The sequence below is a fragment of the Anopheles stephensi genome, unplaced genomic scaffold (genome assembly GCF_013141755.1).
Source record: "Anopheles stephensi strain Indian unplaced genomic scaffold, UCI_ANSTEP_V1.0 ucontig146, whole genome shotgun sequence".
Lineage (NCBI taxonomy): Eukaryota > Metazoa > Arthropoda > Insecta > Diptera > Culicidae > Anopheles > Anopheles stephensi.
The window spans coordinates 190,001-209,413 of NW_023405065.1; the positions used below are offsets into that span (position 1 = coordinate 190,001).

The 19,413-nt window shown below is 53.8% G+C and overlaps 1 protein-coding gene across 1 annotated transcript; it reads right to left on the minus strand.

The window, feature by feature from the left end:
* Positions 1–16,287: 16,287 nt before the first annotated feature.
* On the minus strand, positions 16,288–17,139 carry LOC118515364. Its single transcript, XM_036062017.1, has one exon. It carries the CDS (start codon positions 17,137–17,139, stop codon positions 16,288–16,290), a length of 852 nt encoding a protein of 283 aa, XP_035917910.1.
* Between the last annotated feature and the right edge of the window lie 2,274 nt (positions 17,140–19,413).

Sequence of the window (19,413 nt, forward strand, 5' to 3'; positions counted from 1 at the left end):
AACCACACGAGCAAAGGTTGTTCAGGAGGATGTCAGATTATCGATGTACATCGTACACCAACATTTGACGTACCGAGGCATTACACCCCGCACGCCCCCAACAGGACCAATCAAGGCTCGCATACGACCTGCGACTTACTGCGGCTCCCTGAAGGTCCCCGTAGGACGACCATCACCAGTTAAGGTGTAGTTGACTTGTCAGGGCACGGTAGTCCCCACAAGTCCCCGATTATTCGTGGATATCGTCCTACGATTGTTTCTGACTCCTTTTGCTCCCCGCAGGTCCCCGTAGGACGACCATCACCAGTTAAGGTGTAGTTGACTTGTCAGGGCACGGTAGTCCCCACAAGTCCCCGATTATTCGTGGATATCGTCCTACGAGTTTTTGTGACCCTTGGGTTCCCGGCAGGTCCCCGTAGGACAACCATCACCAGTTAAGGTGTAGTTGACTTGTCAGGGCACGGTGGTCCCCACAAGTCCCCGATTATTCGGAGATATTGTCCTACGAGTTTTAGTGACCCTTTTGTTCCCCGCAGGTCCCCGTAGGACGACCATCACCAGTTAAGGTGTAGTTGACTTGTCAGGGCACGGTAGTCCCCACAAGTCCCCGATTATTCGTGGATATCGTCCTACGAGTTTTTGTGACCCTTGGGTTCCCGAACTTTGCTACGATGGTTCTGCCTCCAGAGGAGACTTATGAACACTTCGTATCATTTCTTACACCGAACCATGGGATCGCGAGATTGCTCCCGGATCCCTAATCACCTTACATTTTCGTTTCGTTTCCGTACACTACGATGAGCTAATTCAATTTGTTTGTTCGTCTGGCGAACGTTTTATTGCGGAATTACCGCGGTACTTCCAGCCGGGTATGGCTGCCGTACGACCTACAGGATAGATCATCGAACCACTTTTCGTGCATATTGTCCGTCGAGGGTATCACCTCGATACCCCCAACAGACCTTTGGACACTTCCTCACTACTCCTTGGAGCAGCAATCAGGGAACCATATAGTAGGAACAGCCGAATATGGAACTCTTTTCGTACTTTGGACACCTCCTATAACTTGTATGGCGACTTCGGGGACCTTCATTTCGTTCTCAGTTGGTACCCCTATTTCGGTCTTTGGACACCTCGTCTTACCCGTATAACTCACTTTAGGTCCACTTATTTGCCTGATATCTCATCGTGAACCCGTTTTTCGTACACCGTACACACCTAGGGACACCACATATGCGTTTCCCTTTCGATCGTGAAGTTTTGAAATTTTTCGATTTTTGGTCCTAGAAATTCATGAACGGTGGGAGACCAAAATTTTTCATAAAAAAAAATTTTCACCGTTTGACCATAAAAACCTTCTTTTCGTACATACCCCATCATTTCTTCACGTTTTAGGCCATTTCTGAAATTTTCGCTTCGATAGTGTGTCCCCTATAATACAAAATGAACATTTTGCATCTCCCACAAGTGGCCATTTTTTTCCGCCACTGAAGAACACGACCTCGGGAACTCGGACCTAGGACGTGGCCATGTAAGTCATAGGCCACCCCAACTTTTGCAAAATACTGTTTCTTTTCACTTTTCATGATCTAAGGCGCGTTCCGACGGCGTTTTGAACAAATTTATGAGAAAAAAAATTTTGACCCTCGGACCAAAATTTTTTCGTTCGGGGCCCCATGGCCTATGGCCAGTATGGGAACTCGGGATGCCGATATGACAAAATTTGTCAAAAAATCACTAAAAAGTCGCTATGGCCCATTATTTAGAGCTTGTTGAGACCTTTCTAAAACACCTTGGTTGACCCCTGTCCGATACGTAGTTTTCGAGATATTCGAGAAAATGTGATTTTTTGGGACTTAGAAAATTTTTGACCCGTACCCTAAGAAAAAGTGATTTTTTCATAGGACAATTTTTTCTTCGCAAATACTGTTTGGTTTCACTTTTCATTATTAGAAACGCGTTCCGAAGCCATTTTCATCAAAATCTCGTGAAAAAAAAATTTCACCCCCGGACCAAAAGTTGGCCGTTCGGTGCCCTATGGCCTATGGCCAGTATGGGAACCAAGGATGCCGATATGCGAAAAAGTGTCAAAAAATCACTTGAAAGTCGCTATGGCTCATTAAATAGAGCTAGTAAAGACCTTTCTAAAACACCTTGGTTGACCCCTGTCCGATAAGTAGTTTTCGAGATATTCGAGAATATGTGATTTTTTGGGACTTAGAAAATTTTCGACCATGACATATATGAAAAGTGATTTTTTCATAGGACCAAAAAGTTTGTCCAAATAGGGTTTTGGTTCACTTTTTATGGTCAGATAAGTGATCCGATGCTATTTTCATGATCATTAGAGGGATTTCACGCTGTGACCAAAAATTTTCATACTTCATACTTGTCCCCGTGCCGTATATGGGAGGACCGGGGGAACATGTCTTCGTAAGTCGTGATGTTCAGTGACGGATTTCTGGGACTTAGAAAAAAAATGTGCTCTCAGGCACATTATATGTTCCATACACACATGATTTTCATTCTTCATACTTGTCCCCGTGCCGTATATGGGAGGACCGGGGGAACATGTCTTCGTAAGTCGTGATGTTCAGTGACGGATTTCTGGGACTTAGAAAAAAAATGTGCTCTCAGGCACATTATATGTTCCATACACACATGATTTTCATTCTTCATACTTGTCCCCGTGCCGTATATGGGAGGACCGGGGGAACATGTCTTCGTAAGTCGTGATGTTCAGTGACGGATTTCTGGGACTTAGAAAAAAAAATGTGCTCTCAGGCACATTATATGTTCCATACACACATGATTTTCATTCTTCATACTTGTCCCCGTGCCGTATATGGGAGGACCGGGGGAAGATGTGTTTGTAAGTCGTGATGTTCAGTGACGGATTTCTGGGACTTAGAAAAAAAATGTGCTCTCAGGCACATTATATGTTCCATACACACATGATTTTCATTCTTCATACTTGTCCCCGTGCCGTATATGGGAGGACCGGGGGAAGATGTGTTTGTAAGTCGTGATGTTCAGTGACGGATTTCTGGGACTTAGAAAAATAAATGTACCCTTAGGCACATTATTTGTATCAATAATTGTATCCCCAGCCTTTCATGGGGAACTTTTCCGTATTCCCGGACTTGTACATTTTTCGGGTTCCACCTCCCGACAATGTATCTCTTCTGTGCATTACGTACCTTATAACGCACGGCACCCATAGGGTGACTCCACTTAACCATCTTTCGATAATGCCCGTGTTGCAGATATAATCCCAACACCTACCAGGCTTTATATGTACATCGAACGTTACATACGATGCACCCCGTATTCCCGGACTTGTACATTTTTCGGGTTCCACCTCCCGACAATGTATCTCTACTGTGCATTACGTACCTTATAACGCACGGCACCCATTGGGTGACTCCACTTAACCATCTTTCGATAATGCCCGTGTTGCAGATATAATCCCAACACCTACCAGGCTTTATATGTACATCGAACGTTACATACGATGCACCCCGTATTCCCGGACTTGTACATTTTTCGGGTTCCACCTCCCGACAATGTATCTCTACTGTGCATTACGTACCTTATAACGCACGGCACCCATTGGGTGACTCCACTTAACCATCTTTCGATAATGCCCGTGTTGCAGATATAATCCCAACACCTACCAGGCTTTATATGTACATCGAACGTTACATACGATGCACCCCGTATTCCCGGACTTGTACATTTTTCGGGTTCCACCTCCCGACAATGTATCTCTACTGTGCATTACGTACCTTATAACGCACGGCACCCTTTGGGTGACTCCACTTAACCATCTTTCGATAATGCCCGTGTTGCAGATATAATCCCAACACCTACCAGGCTTTATATGTACATCGAACGTTACATACGATGCACCCCATATTCCCGGACTTGTACATTTTCTTGTACATACTACCGGGCCAGGACGTGCCTTGCGTCCACCATAACACCACCAGGCGTAGGTCGCCTGAGAGGATCGATGCGAACGCATCTCTACAACTTGAAACTCCTAGCCTGAAGTCCCGTCGTTTGCGGGCGGTCGGTGGGCATCGAAACTAGTCAAGTCCACGGTCGGCGAGGTCGGCGGCCACCGGCGTTCCCTATGGTCAGGTACTAACACGTGCAGTGCGACCCCGCGCGATGCGGCCCAGTCTATGAAGCGGGGATGAGGCGCCAGGCTGCAGAGGCAGTTCCAGCGGATCTCGGAGGGTTGTTAGGCCCGCTAGCTTCCGATTGCCCATTAGGTTTTGAAGCGCTATCAGCTCGGATTGGTTACGACCTTAGAGGCGTTCAGGCATAATCCAGCGGACGTAGCGTCATACCAAAGTCCGGTCGAACTAGTATTGAGCCAGTGGTCCGTACCTGTGGTTCCTCTCGTACTGCACAGGAGTTCCGTTACGATAGCACGTATTAGCACACACCAGTAGGGTAAAACTAACCTGTCTCACGACGGTCTAAACCCAGCTCACGTTCCCTTGAAAGGGTGAACAATCCTACGCTTGGGGAATTTTGCTTCACAATGATAGGAAGAGCCGACATCGAAGGATCAAAAAGTCACGTCGCTATGAACGCTTGGCGACCACAAGCCAGTTATCCCTGTAGTGGCGATCGAGCAGCCGAACAGTGCAGACGCATCCACGCTGTGCTCCGCGAGGAAAAAGTGAAGTGGTGAAAACTCGGGAAATTCGGTAGTTAGGACAGTGGATTTTTGTGTCCGGCCCCCGATTGCCATCCTGAACCCCCCCTCCGAATTTTTCCGGAAAATTCGGAAAACTGGGGGAGTTTTTCGGGGAACGGTTTTCCGGGAATAACTCGCGTATTAGTGGACCGATTTGTTTAAGTGACGTATCAAAAGAAGCGCGCTATTGAGACGCACCAAACAGTGAAGACAGAACTAACGATTTCATGGAGTACGCCATTTTGTGGACGTTTAAAGTGCAAAACTTTGAGTGATTATAACTCTCAAACTATAAGTGCTGGCAGAGAGCTGCCATATAGTGGTTTGTGCGTTTTCCGGAGGCGAACAAGCTGTGAAAATTCCAGGCGGATCCGTGGAAAACTCGCGGAGTTATAGGCGGGGGAAATTTCCACCCAAAAAAGCACGCGGTTTTCGGTGTCGCGAAAATGGCGGCGTGTGTGTGAAATTTTGGCGTCGGTTAAAAGTGAGGTTGGAATTTCAAAATCTTCCGGACGGAACACCCGGCACCCGGTGTTCGAACGGGTTGTCCGCCCTGGTTTCCTGGAGTTCCCGGCGGGCCTTTTCTGCCCCCCCTTGGTGTACCAGGTGGTCAGTCCACCGATCCAGGCGTGCGACCCCTCCATCGACGCGTCTCGAAGAGGGGAGTTCGGAAGTGGCCACCCCGCCCCCCCACCACCCACCACCAGCCCCCCAGAGCGGATAAACCCCCCCCGGAGACGGTTTTTCCGAGTTTTCCCGGGGAAGGAGGGGAGATAGACGATCGGGGTCTTCGGACGGATTGTTCGGGCGGGTGCCCCCCACCCACCCCCGCAAAAACCCAACCAGTTTTCCACCACCAGGGGGCGTTCCAGCCGGAAAAGTGTGCAGCAGAAGAGTTTTCCGGGCGTAGCGGGAAAACCAGGCGTCTCCCGATAGGGGTTTGTTCGGGGAGGGGTGTCCGTTTACCTCGAAGAATACCCCCCCGCAAGGGTTTTCCCCCACCCCCCCTGGAAAATAGCGTTTTTCCGGGCCCCCCCCGTCGCCGAATCATACGCCGCACCCCACCGAGTGGGGTATCGATCGACGCGGCTTGCAGAGAGGAAGCATCTGAACATCATCCCGCCCCCCTACCTCCACCCACCACCCCCCCAGAGCGGAAAAACCGCGTCTAAAACGGTTTTTTCTGTTTTTCTGGCAGAAGGAGGGGGAAACGAGCGTCGGGTTCTTCGGCAAGGTTGTGGACAACACCATCACACGCCAAATCGCCGTTGGGTCCGAGACGATTGGACGTCATTTGGGGGAGTTACGCCCGGAAAAGCGTTTTTTGGGTTTTCCCAATTTTCCGACCGCACCCCCCAACGCGACCCCTCTTTCGACGCAGCCTGAGACGAGGATTGCGGGGAACACCATCCCGCCCCCCTACCTCCACCCACCACCCCCCCAGAGCGGAAAAACCGCGTCTTAAACGGTTTTTTCTGTTTTTCTGGCAGAAGGAGGGGGACACGAGCGTCGAGTTCTTCGGCAAGGTTGTGCACAACATCATTACACACCAAATCGCCGTTGGGTCCGAGACGATTGGACGTCATTTGGGGGAGTTACGCCCGGAAAAGCGTTTTCTGGGTTTTCCCAATTTTCCGACCGCACCCCCCAACGCGACCCCTCTATCGACGCAGCCTGAGACGAGGATTGCGGGGAACACCATCCCGCCCCCCTACTTCCACCTACCACCCCCCCAGAGCGGAAAAACCACGTCTGAAACGGTTTTTCCTGTTTTTCTGGAAGAAGGAGGGGGAAACGAGCGTCGAGTTCTTCTGGAAGATTGTGCACAACATCATCACACACCAAATCGCCGTTGGGTTCGAGACAATTGGAAGCCATTTGGGGGAGTTACGCTCGGAAAAGCGTGTTTTGGGTTCTCCATTATTGCGGCAGAAACCCTCACCACCAGAGGGCGTCGGAGTGAGGTATGAGCAGATTACTGCGTCCTCGGACGGTGTCCGTGGACACTACCATGATGGAGGGCGCGAAAAAACTCACCGCTGAGCCGAAAGTGTTGCTTACTCGCAGCAGCACAGCATCGAGCAGTACGACGAAGGCGACGAAGGCGACTTCCAGCAACAAGCCAGCTCCTGAGGCTCCTGAGGCGGCGCCTGTTATGGCGTCGTTGGCATCGCTGGAGAACACGCTCGCGATAATGTCCGATGAGCTTATAAGCACTCGGTTGTTGCTGCAGGCAAATCTGGATGAGCGCAAGGGGCTTCTTGACATGATCAAGGACCTTCAACGGGCGAAGGAGGAAGCTGACAGCCGGCACTGGAAGGAAGTGCAAGCACTGCGGGAGGAAATTCGCGAGATGGCTGAGCTTATCCGGAAGCTTGCAGCCAAACAAGATGCCTCTCCAGACGCGCCACTACAACCAGTTGCACAGCGCAGCCAGGCGGCCACCGGGTCGCAGCAGCAGCAGCAGGCGAAGCAGCAACAGCAGCAGGCGAAACAGCAACAGCAGCAGCAGCAGAAGCAGCGGCAGCAGCAGCAGCAGCAGCAGCAGCAGCAGAAGCAGCAGCAGAAGCAGCAGCAGCAGCAGCAGCAGCAGCAGCAGCAGCAGCAGCAGCAGCAACAACAGCAGCAGCAGAAACGGCAGACGGGTGAGCGAAGCCAGCAGCCATCCAGCGACTTCCCCACCCTTACTGCTGCAGAGGATGCGATCGGCGATAACGGTGGCTCGTGGGCGCAAGTTGTCCGGCGCCCGGCTCGCAAGCAGCCACCACAGCAGCAGAAAACAGCAGCAGCACAGCCGGCGTCCAAAAACCAGCAGCAGGCGCAGGCTCCAACAAACGTGACTAATCGGCAGCCAAAACATCGTCCCGACGCCATCGAAGTCACGCCAGGCGAGGGTCAAGCCTACTTGGAGGCCTACCGGATGATTCGCTCGGTGACAGAACTGGCCCATCTGTCTGAGGTGCTCGGAATTGGACGGCGAACATCACGCTCGCGATTGGTTATGAGCTTGCCGGAATCCGCAAACTCGTTGGAGGTGTTTAACGCAGTGAAGGCATTCTGCGATAAAACAACTCCATCACTCGGTTGCAGACTTATCACCAACAAAGTCGAGGTTCGAGTAGATCATATCGACCCTTTAGCGGCGGTGAAGGAGGTGGCGGAAGCGCTGACAGCCCTTTCGGGGGAACCCATCAGCGAGAAGGAGGTTCGCCTGATCACGATGAACGACTCGACGAAGATGGCCTGGGTTCGAGTCTCCGAGAAGGCGGCGGAGAAGCTGGCAGGACAGCACATCAAGGTGATGTACACCTCGAGTCCTGTCAGCCGCGTGCAGCAACGACAGGATTGGCTGCAACGATGCTTCCGTTGCCTGGAACTCGGCCACGTGCAGGCGAAGTGCAAGAGCGCGATCGATCGATCGGACGCCTGCATCCGATGCGGGAAGACGAGCCATCTGGCGATGGATTGCCAGGAGGAGCCGTGTTGCGCGATTTGCAAGGGCCCGCACTCGATAGGTCACCCGACCTGCCGACGTTAAAAGTCCTGCAGATCAATCTCGGGCGGAGCCGTGCAGCTCAAGATCTTATGCTGCAGACGGCGAAGGAGGTTGGCGCGCATGTTGTCATCGCCAGCGAACTGTACAGGCCTCCGCGTGACAACATCAAATGGGCGATCGACGAGCAGCAGAACGTGGCTATTGTTGCAACCGGCGAATACCCCATTCAACATCTTGGAGGAAGCGCAGCCTCGGGATTGGTGGTTGCAACAATCGGGGGCGTTGCCTTTGCCAGCTGTTACGCACCGCCCAGCATCAGCAATGCGGAGTTCGACGACTATTTGGAAGCAGTAGAAATGGCGCTCGCCGGGTATCCTGCAACGGTGCTAGCAGGCGACTTTAATGCGTGGAACGAGGAATGGGGCAGCGCTCGCACAACATCGCGAGGCGAGAATCTGATGGGAACGGTCAACCATCTCGGGCTGCTGACGCTGAACCTTGGAAGCGAGCCAACGTTCACCGGCAACGGAGTCGCACGTGAAAGCGTGATCGACGTGAGCTTTGCCTCGCCAAGCGTCGCAGTTCCGGGTGAATGGAGTATCGTCAACAAATACTCTGGCAGTGACCACAGGTACATCGCATTCAGCGTAGCCATTCCAAGTAGGCGAACAAGCCAGAGTGGACGACATCAGCAGCATCAACACCAGCTACAGCGACGAGGAGGGCTGCACAACACCAGCGGCCTAGCAAGGCACGCCGGAGTGAGGTGGAAGACGGCACAGTTCGATCGCGAGTGCTTTGAGATAGCGCTCTCAAACAGCCGCTTCAGCCTCGCATCAACTCCGGACGAACTGCTCGTCGGCTTAACTGCTGCTTGTGACGGGGTCATGCAGCGAGTCACCGGGCCAACCTTTCGTGTCTCGCCGAAGATGTACTGGTGGACGCCTGAGATCGAGCGGTTGCGGGAGTGCTGCGCAGTCGCTGAGGGACAACGCCATCGGGCTACCACTCCTGAAGATCGAGCCGTCGCATCTTCCGATCTTCTTCGGCAACGCGGGCTGCTTGCGCAGGAAATCCTCCACAGCAAGGAACGATGCATGCAGGAGCTGATCGATAGCGTGGAGGATGATGTGTTCGGGATGGGGTACAAGGTGGTGATGGCCAAACTGCGCAGTCGCACACCACCTGAGACTGATCGCGCAGTTCTACAGCCGATTGTAGACACCCTATTCCCGACACATCCGCCGTTCGAGTGGCCAGCGATTGAGATGGACGACGAAGCGGATGTATCACCGATCACCAGCGAGGAGGTGATTATGGCCGCAACGAGGATGGCGTCGTCAAAAGCTCCGGGACTTGACGGCATCCCAAATGCAGCGCTAAAGGAAGCAGTGCGCCAGCACCCGGAGGTGTTCGCGCGAGTCTATGGCGATCTTCTGCAGCGCGGCGAGTTCCCGAGGCCATGGAAGAAGGCGCGGTTGGTGCTGATTGCCAAGCCAGGCAAGCCAGCTGGGGACCCGTCTTCGTATCGCCCGCTGCTCATGCTGGGAGCGGTTTCCAAGGTGTTCGAGAGGCTAATCCTCAACCGTCTCAACGACCACCTGGAAGAGAGCAATGCCATCTTGCTCTCACCATCCCAGTATGGCTTTCGTCGTGGGAGATCAACGGTGCAGGCGATCCAGCGCGTCGTCGAACTAGGCCAGCAAGCCCGGTCCTTCCATCGCACCAACTCGCGGGATCCCAGATGTCTGATGGTGGCAGCATTGGATGTCAGGAACGCGTTCAACGCAGCGAGTTGGCAGGCGATTGCACTAGCTCTGCAGGAGAAGCGTGTCCCTGCAACGCTTCAAAGAGTTCTGAGGAGTTATTTCTCAGAACGAGAGCTAGTGTACGAGACCAGCGAGGGACCGGTGCGGCGATCAACATCGGCGGGCGTTCCACAGGGATCGATTCTCGGTCCCACCCTGTGGAACGTGATGTATGACGGCGTGCTGCGACTGGAGTTGCCCCAGGGGACGGAGCTGGTGGGCTTCGCCGACGATTTAGTCGTCTTGGCGAAAGGCACCACACCACAGGCGGCGGCGGAAGCGGCGGAGACGGCGATAGCGGCGATAAGCGCCTGGATGACGGCGCACCATCTCGAGCTCGCCCCAGCGAAAACTGAGCTCGTGCTGGTTTCCACAATGCGGCGCTATAACACCAACTGTCCAGTTGCGATTGAAGGCCAGGAGAGATGGCCTACCAGGACCATCAAATACCTCGGCTTAATGCTCGAGGACCATCTTTCCTGGGGGCCACATGTGGACTACGTCACAGCGAAGGCAGCCAGGGTTGCGCAGGCGATCTCCAGGCTGATGTGTAATCACAGCGGCCCGAAAAGTGCGAAGCGACGATTGCTGGCCTCAGTCGTAGATTCGACGATGCGGTATGCGGCGCCAATCTGGCACACGGCAGTCGATCTACAGCAGTGCCGGCGGAGGTTGGCTCGCGTTCAGGGCCTATACGCGAGACCGGTGGCGCGCACTTTCATCTCGGTACGGAGTGAGGTGGCAGCAGTACTTGCTGGGGTTATCCCCATCTGGCTACAGGTGAAGGAGGACGCCAGATGTTACCAGCGGCGGCAGGACACGGGTATGCCCATCACTGTCATCCGAGCTGAAGAGCGAAGAAGTACTATCGAGGCATGGCAAGCGGAGTGGGATGAGCTGGAGCCCACAAGCCGCTTTACGAGGTGGACCCACCGAGTGCTCCCGGACATAGGGTCATGGAAGAACCGACGTCACGGTGAAATGACGTTTCACCTGGCACAGTTACTATCAGGCCACGGTTTCTTCCATGATTACCTCCACACCAAGCATCTGTCGCCAACACCTGACTGTGTGAGATGCACGGGGGTACCGGAAACGGCGGAGCACGCCTTCTTCAGCTGCCCGCGATTTGCGGAAGTCCGCAGTGAGTTGCTGGAGGAGGGGTTGGTGGCGGCGGTGACTCCGGACAACATCCAGGAGTACTTGTTGAAGGACCAGCAGCACTGGAGTCGCGTGTGTGAAGCGGCTAAGCGCATCACCACAGCCCTGCAGCAAGACTGGTATGTGGAGCGAGCTACCAGTGCGAGCGCGGAGATGCGGGAAGCTGCTGCGCGACTGGACGAAGCGCACGAGAGAATCGTCCGAGAGCGGAATGACCGGCGTAACGAGGCGCGGCGTAATCGAAGAGCTGAAGCGCGGGCGGCCCGTGGCGAACCATCACCTCCACGCCATCCAGACGGCCGTCTTTTGACAGAACAGGAGATCGCCGCAAGAGAGGAGGAGCGGCGGATCGTCCGGGAAAGAGTCAGGCGTCATCGGGCACGCCGCAGGCTGGAGCGGGGTGAAGCCGTCGAAGCTGACGAAGTGCTCCTTGCACTCTTTGGGAATTAGCAGGCAGGGAGAGGTAAAACTATTAGGAGGCACAATAGGTACTTTTGTGAGTGTCGCTTGATGCCCCAAATACATGAAGGCGAAAAGCAGATTTTTTAAAAATATGCGACACAGGCGTTAAGTAGGGCCCTTATCCTAAAAAAGAAACCTCGCGGTAACGTAGGAAAGGGTGGAAGGAGGGAAGGGTTTTTATTACCTCGTGGGGGGAGAAAAATTACTTTGTAACCTCATACTTAATAAAAATACATACCTCTTATATTAAAAAAAAAAGCCAGTTATCCCTGTGGTAACTTTTCTGACACCTCTTGCTAAAAACTCGTTATAACCAAAAGGATCGTAAGGCCAAGCTTTCGCTGTCCCGGAGTGTACTGAACGCCGAGATCAAGCCAGCTTTTGTCCTTATGCTCAGCGTGTGGTTTCTGTCCACACTGAGCTGACCTTTGGACACCTCCGTTATCGTTTTGGAGATGTACCGCCCCAGTCAAACTCCGCACCTGGCACTGTCCATGACGTGGACCGATAGGTTTGCCCAGATGTCTTCGAGCCGGGCGGCGGCCGGACCCGGGCGCGAGAGTGCGGGCGGCGCAAACGAGCGTGCGCAGCGCCGGCCACGCGCCCACCGACGTACGCGTGCTTGACCCTTGCGGGCCACGGCTCACGGTCGGCGGGGCGCGATGGCACGGCGCGCGTCGCTGCTACGACACCACGGCACGGCTCCCGGGAGGCGCCTCCCAGCGACATGGCTGGACGCTGAGCGAGAAACACGGCGCATTGGGCAGCTGCAGGCGGGCCGCCCGTCACGCTCCCGGCGGGGGAGTGAGTGACCGCAACGGCCCGGACCTGAGGCCCGCGCTTGTTCCACCCAATCATGTAAGTAAGGCAACAGTAAGAGTGGTGGTATCTCAGAGGCGGGTCCGCACGAGACGGGCCCTCCCACCTATGCTGCACCTCCTATATCGCCTTACAATGCCAGACTAGAGTCAAGCTCAACAGGGTCTTCTTTCCCCGCTAGTGCTTCCAAGCCCGTTCCCTTGGCTGTGGTTTCGCTAGATAGTAGATAGGGACAGAGGGAATCTCGTTAATCCATTCATGCGCGTCACTAATTAGATGACGAGGCATTTGGCTACCTTTTTTTTTTTTTTTTTTTTTTTTGTTTACGGGGAGGGAACCTTCAAAAGGTACACCGTCACGGGGGCATGTCACGGCATGACAGTGCTCTCCGATCTGGGTTATGTGGGATTCACCGTGACACCAGGCCCGAGAAGCGGACTTGGCAACCGGTGGGACCTCACTAAACCACTCCTCGACCTGATCCGACCCCTGCCGATGCGCTGAAGTGCGAAGTACTCCATGTAGGGACGTGTGTGCTGTGCACCCTTGCTGTTGTTGTCGTCCTAGTTGTCTGTGCTGCTGCTGGTGCTTCGCGTCTTCCTTCTGCCAGTGCTGCTCCAATCCGCTCGTCCGTTGCCGTAACTACCGGGCGGGTTTTTGCTCAAGCAAAGGCCCTGGTTACTCGTCGCTGCCGCTGCTGCATCCAAATTTGGTGTCCTATGTTGTGGAAAAGAGGAAGTTATTAATGCCCAGCTTGCTCTCTCGTCCGCTGTCGATGTTGTCGCCGTCGTCTTGCCGTTGGCGGACTCTCCTCATTCCACCTCAGTTGAAGTGTTTTGAAGATCGTCCGAGCGGCAGTTCGAACCGCCTCCCATGTACTGCTGCTTGCACACATTTCCGCCGCTAGATTGTTCATCGTGAGGCGGGTGTGGCACTGCTGTTGCATCTCCTGCTGTGCCCGAGCGAACCGTGGACAGTGAAACATGACATGCTCGACGTCCTCCACGGTGTTTTCACACACCGGGCAGTTTGGCGAGCCGTCCAGGATGCCTTTGTCGACGAAGTAGCTCCGGAGAAATCCATGACCTGTAAATAGTTGGGAAACGTAAAAGTCAACTTCTCCGTGCTTGCGATTCACCCAGGACATAATGTCTGGGATCATTCTCCTCGTCTTCAAACCCGGCGCTCTCTGTTGTTCTGCTCCAGCTGTCCACTGTTGCTGCCAGCGTCTCAGCGTCTCCTCACGCTGTCGTTCTCGTATTCCCGGTGCTGGACCGCCCCGCGCTGCCTTCTCGTCGTGGCAGCGTATGTCCTCCTCTAGGAGAAGAACTAACGGGATGGTACCAGCCACCACACAGGCGGCGTCGTATGAGGTCGTCTGAAAGGCGCTGGCAACTCGAAGCACTCCTGTCCGATGCGTTCTCTGGATCCTGGTGCGATGGATCTCCTTTTGAAGAAGTGACCGTCCCCACGCCGGTGCCGCATAGCGTACGATGCTGTTCCCCACGTTGACCAGCGGTCTCCTTCTGCTGCTCTTCGGTCCACATTTGTTCGGCATCAAGGCGGTCAGGGCATTCGTTATTCGAGATGCCTTGGTGCACACCTTCTCCAGATGCCGGCCGTGGTGCTGTTTGCGGCAGAGTTCGACCCCTAGGTACTTGAGCGATTCCTCCGAGTTAATCGTGTGCCCACCCGCAGTCAGTTGGCCTATCTGCGGGTTATGATGGGTGCAGAAGATCATGTAGCCGGTCTTTTGGTGGGCCAGCTGTAGACCAACTCCGCTCATCCAGCGCTCGATCGTCTCAAGGTTCCTCGTAGCATGGTCGCTGACTTCCTGCGTATCTCTACCGATGAGGGTGAAGGCCACGTCGTCAGCAAATCCGATGATGTCCGCCCGCTTCCCGGACAACTCCACACGGAGAAGATCGTCGTACATGACGTTCCAGAGTGTTGGTCCTAAAACCGAACCCTGCGGAACACCAGCCGACACTGGTTGCGAAACCAGCCCTTCATCCGTCTCGTAGTGGAGTGTGCGATTGACGAAGTAGTTCCGCAGCATCGCCTGAAGGTACGGTGGCGTGTTTCTTCTCTGCAGAGCTTCTCCAATCGCTGTCCAGTTGGCCATGTTGAAGGCGTTCTTCACGTCGATTGTCACCATCGCACACAGTCGGTCGCCTTTGCGCTTCTTGTCCAGCGCAACTCTTCCGTTGGCGAGCACCCTGTTGATGGCGTCCATAGTGGAGCGTCCTTTCCGGAATCCATACTGAGCATCAGTCAGTCCTCCCGTGGCATCGAGATGATCCGTGAGCCTGCGCTGTATGAGTCGCTCAAGCACTTTACCAAGGACGCTCAGCAGACAGATTGGCCGGTACGACGACGACTCCCCGGGTGGTTTCCCTGCCTTGGAGAACAGCACCAATCGTTGCCTTTTCCATTCCTCCGGGAAGTGGCCGCAGTTAATGTAGTGCTGGAACGTTCTCCTGAAGACGCCGGGAAAAGCCTTCATCGCTGTTATCAGGGCCACGTTTGGGATGTTATCATCACCGGGGGCGCGCTGTGGGTTGAGCGATTTTGCAATGCTCACCAACTCGTCCTCAGTAACTGGATCCCGCTCCGAGTCCTGATCCGTCCATTCTGCCAATGTTGGCCACTCCATAGGTGGCCGCTCTGGAAAGAGCTCCCCGACGATGTGGCGCAGTTTAGTGGGATCCCGTTCCATAGGCACGCGAGCTCCTTCCCATTGCTGCTTCTTGATTTTGTAGCCGGGCCCGAATCCGTGAGGCCCCAGCTGTTCGGGCAACTCGTCGCTGCTGGCCTTCTTGCTGGCCTTGACCGCTCGATCCAGTGCTGCCCTCGCTGCAGTATAGGCCGGCCGCCTTTCGTCTCGTTGTTCGTCCGTTCGGGCTCTCCGTAGTCTTCTGCGCATTCCGATGTAGGTCCGTCGTAACTGGGCAATCTCGTCATTCCACCAGTACACTGATCGTCTTCCCCCTCTGGCTGCCGGCAGTCGCGGCATTGTGGCGTCGCACGCTGTGGACATTGCTTGCGTCAGCTCATCTGCCATTAGAGTACGGTCATGGATGTCTAGCGACCCCATGATCTCGACGAACAGGTCCTCGTTGAAGAACCGAGTTGCCCATCTGCCCTCCGTTGCCTGTTGCTGTCCTCGACCAGTGCTTGTCTGTGCCGTCGTCCTCCCAACCGTAAACTTGATGGTGTTGTGGTCGCTCGGATTTTCGTCGCAGACTCGCCAGTTGTTGTCGCCCACGAGAGACCTGCTACAAAAGGTTACGTCGACAATGGAGCTGCGGCCACTGTGGCTGACCCATGTTGGCCGGTTACCCCGGTTCAACAGGACCAGTTCGAGCGAAGCCGCTGCGTCCATCACGATTGCTCCCCTGTGCACTCGCTCTCCATCGTTGCTCCTACGCTCCATTCCCCACGCTCCTGACCAGGCGTTGACGTCTCCGCCGATCACGGTGTCCCGGTTGCGTGGAATCACAGACGCTATTTCAGTCCACTTACGTCTGTAGTCTTCTATCGTCGCATTGGGACCCACAGGAGGTAGATATACAGAGCAGAACACAATGCCGCGCATCTCCACCACGACGAAGCTGTCCCGCCGGTTCTCGATGATGCGCTGGATGGGGTATCTTCCTGTTGAAACCGCTGCGACTCTGCCCGTCGGGTCCACCACCCAGTTGCTATTGTTCTCTGGGATCCGGTATGGATCTGAGAGCAGCAAGAGGTCGTGGCCCTCCGTCCGGGCCGTCTGCAGCAGCATGTCCTGGGCCAGCTGGCTGTGGTTCAGGTTCTGTTGGAGGACCTTAGGCGCGCCGGTTGGGCCGTGAAGGTACTACGTCTCCTACTTGGCGGCACTGGCGCTGTCCAAACGAGTGCCCGATTGCTTCCGGGCCCTTGCAGACTAGGCACTTCCGCTCCTTAACACACTGTCCCGTGTGTTTTGGTTCTGCGCAGCGATGGCATTTGCTCGACCGGTCCTTTCCACGGCAGTGGGACGCAATGTGGCCGTACTCGTAGCAGCGGTAGCACTGGCGCTTCGCCTCCACCTTCTTCAGCCGACAGCACCGACTGAACCCGATGACGTGCTGATTTTGCAGAACCGCATCTGTAACCGCCGCTTCCGGACAGCCGAAGAACGCTACTAGCGTTCCGTAGCTGGAATTGGCGGTGCTGATCTGTTCCGCGTACAGCGTCACTCCCAGGGCGGCGCTCAGGTCCGTGGCGATCTCCTCGTTTGAGCAGCTTGGGGGGATGTTGGTGCAGATCAGCCTGGTTGTGGGGGTCCTTGGTCGGACTTTTGCCTTGTCCTCCAGCGCAGCCGATACCCTCTTCCACATTTCCAGGGTTTCCGCGTGGTCTGTGCAGGAGAGTTCCAGAAGAATATTCCCCTGGAAGTTCGTCCTCGTGCGCACGACCTTCTGCCGGTCATCCCCGAGCTTTTCCTGCAGAATACGCATGATGTCCTTCTGGGTGGTGGAGTTGATGGTTTCCACCTCCAGCGCGTCCGGCTGCCTACTGCTGCGTTTTGGTGACTGTTGCTCCCTCGGTGGCTGCTGCTGCTCCGGCTGCGGCTTTTGTAACTGTGCTGCTGCAATGACCGCGGCCTCCTGCTTGCGTTGCTGCTTCCGAGCCCGTCGCTTCGCCTGCTTGCTCATGACCTTTGTCCATTCGGCCTCGGGTTCGTGAGACTTGTCCTTGATCTGGGTTTGTCCGTTTGCGTTTTTGTTGTCCTTTTTCTTTTCCGTGTCGGTCCCGTTTTTCTGGGTGGAGGTCGTGGTGTTCTTTTTCTTATTTTTCTTGCTGCGTTTAGTTTCCAGTCCGGTTTTTGCAGATGTTGTGGCGTCGTCTGTCGTCTGAGGGATGTCCGTTGTGGTTGGAGGGATGTCTGGTGTTTGTTCTTGTTCGCTAGCCAAGTCGGTCGTTGTGCCTATGTCATGTGGTTGTTGTCCTGTTGCTATTGCTTTTGCCAATTTTGTTAGGCTGTCCATTTTCCTCAAGAGTTCCGTATTAGCCTCACTGATTATCTCCGCCATGTGCAGAGTGAGTGCAAGCTCGTTCATCGAGATTCCCGGGGGCAGCGGAACCGCTGGAGGTGGAATGGGCGGCATGGCCTCCATGTTTGGGGGCTCGGCCACCACCTCCTTATCTCCCTCGGCTCCCCGCTCCTCGGGTCCCCCGACAAGGTCCAGCTCGCTCCCCTCCACACATGTCAGAGGCTCGGCTGGGTCAGTCGATGTCGAAGTGTTTTTTGTCGTGGTCATTGTTTTGTTATCGTCGATTACCTCGGCCAGTACTACGAGGACGGACCTGATGGCGGCCTCCCAGTCCCTCGGCAGCGCAGAGAAGCCCCTAGTTTTCTGGCCGTCGCGTATAGTACGCACGAAACCAGTCAACATAGCACTTGCCCGCTCCACCGGATTGACCCGTCGGCCGCCAGTAGGGTATCGCTCGAGGAAAGTCTCTATCGTTTGTCCAGTCGGTGTTTTGTCGGTTGCGTCTGTGTCCACCTCGATAACCGGCTGCAATGTCGACCGGCGTACCATGCTCACCCCAACTAGGGTTCTTCTCGCAGATGCAGAAGTTCCAGCTGTCGTGGGGGCAGTCCCGGTCGGCATTGGGCCTCGCGTCATCCGTCGGGTGTACAGGGTTTCCTGTCTGGTGGTTATCGGGAGTGGTGATACACCTCCATTCGTCGAGTGTCGTCGGGTGGCTATGCGGCGTGGTGCCGACAGCCGACCCGGGGATGCCGTTAGTCTTGTCTTGGAGGCGCTTCTGGTGATAGTCGGCATGATGGGAGAAAAAGAAAAAGGAGAGAGAGAGAGAGAGAGAACGAAAAGAAAGAAAAGGAATTTCCTACCGGACGAGAAAGAGAGAGATCGCAGACTGGAAAGAAAGAAGGTCACAAAAAGAAAGAGAAAATTGCTAAAAAGAGGGAAAAAAGCAGAAGAAAAGGAAGAAAGAACGCTAAAAAGAAAGAAGACGCTAAAAGAATGAAAATCAAAGGCAAGAAGGAAGCAAACGCTAAGAAGAAAGAAAACTGCTAAAGAGAAAGAAATCGCAGATGAGATGAATGCAGAGCACTGAAAAGAAAGGAAAAAAAAAAAATCGCTAAACCGGAAGAAAATCGTATGCAAGAAGAAAAATCGCAGAAACAGAAAATTGCTGAAAGAAAGAAAAACGCTGTTTGATGCCAGTTGAAGCTGAATAAATGGCCCAAATTATTCGGAAAACGAGTGAGATTAAGAAGAAAGAAGAGAGAGAAAGAGAGAGAGAATAATTCCCTACACGACAAGAAATGGAGAGGATTGCAGAAAAGGAAAGGAAAATCGCTTGAATGAAATTTAAATGTACACAAGAAGGGAGAAAATTGCCGAAGAGATAGAAAAGATCGCTAGAAATCAAAAAAATCGCACGAAAGAAAGAACAAAAGTAAAAGGCTGAAAATGATGGAGAAATCTTTAACAGAAAGAAAATCGCAGGCAAGAAGGAATAAAATCGCTGAAAAGAAAAGAAATTCGCTAAGAGATGGAAAATTGCTATTTATATGTTGGTTAATGCAGAAAAATTGCCTGTTTAACTGAATGAGAATAAGAAAGAATTGATTTTCCCACCACAAGAAGGAGCAAAAATTCGAAAAAGGGGAAAGGAAAATCGCTAAAGAATGTATATCGCTATTAGAAAGACGGTTGACGCATAATGAATTGCTTGAATAAATAGGAAAGAAAGAAGCAAGGAGTAAAAATATAATTCCCCACAAGACAAGAAAGGAAATCTTGTTGGAAGAGGGATAATCGCTATTTTATGTGTCAGTTGGAACAGAGTGGGTGATCTGGGTTAATGGGGGGAGAGAGAGAGAGATAGAGAGAGAAGAATTCCCTAAAGTGGTGAAGGAAGATATTTGCTTTTTGGATGTCGGTGGATAACGAAAG

Excerpts from the sequence above, each read along its gene's own strand:
- LOC118515364 (XM_036062017.1), bottom strand. The coding sequence starts at position 17,139 with ATGAGCAAGCAGGCGAAGCGACGGGCTCGGAAGCAGCAACGCAAGCAG.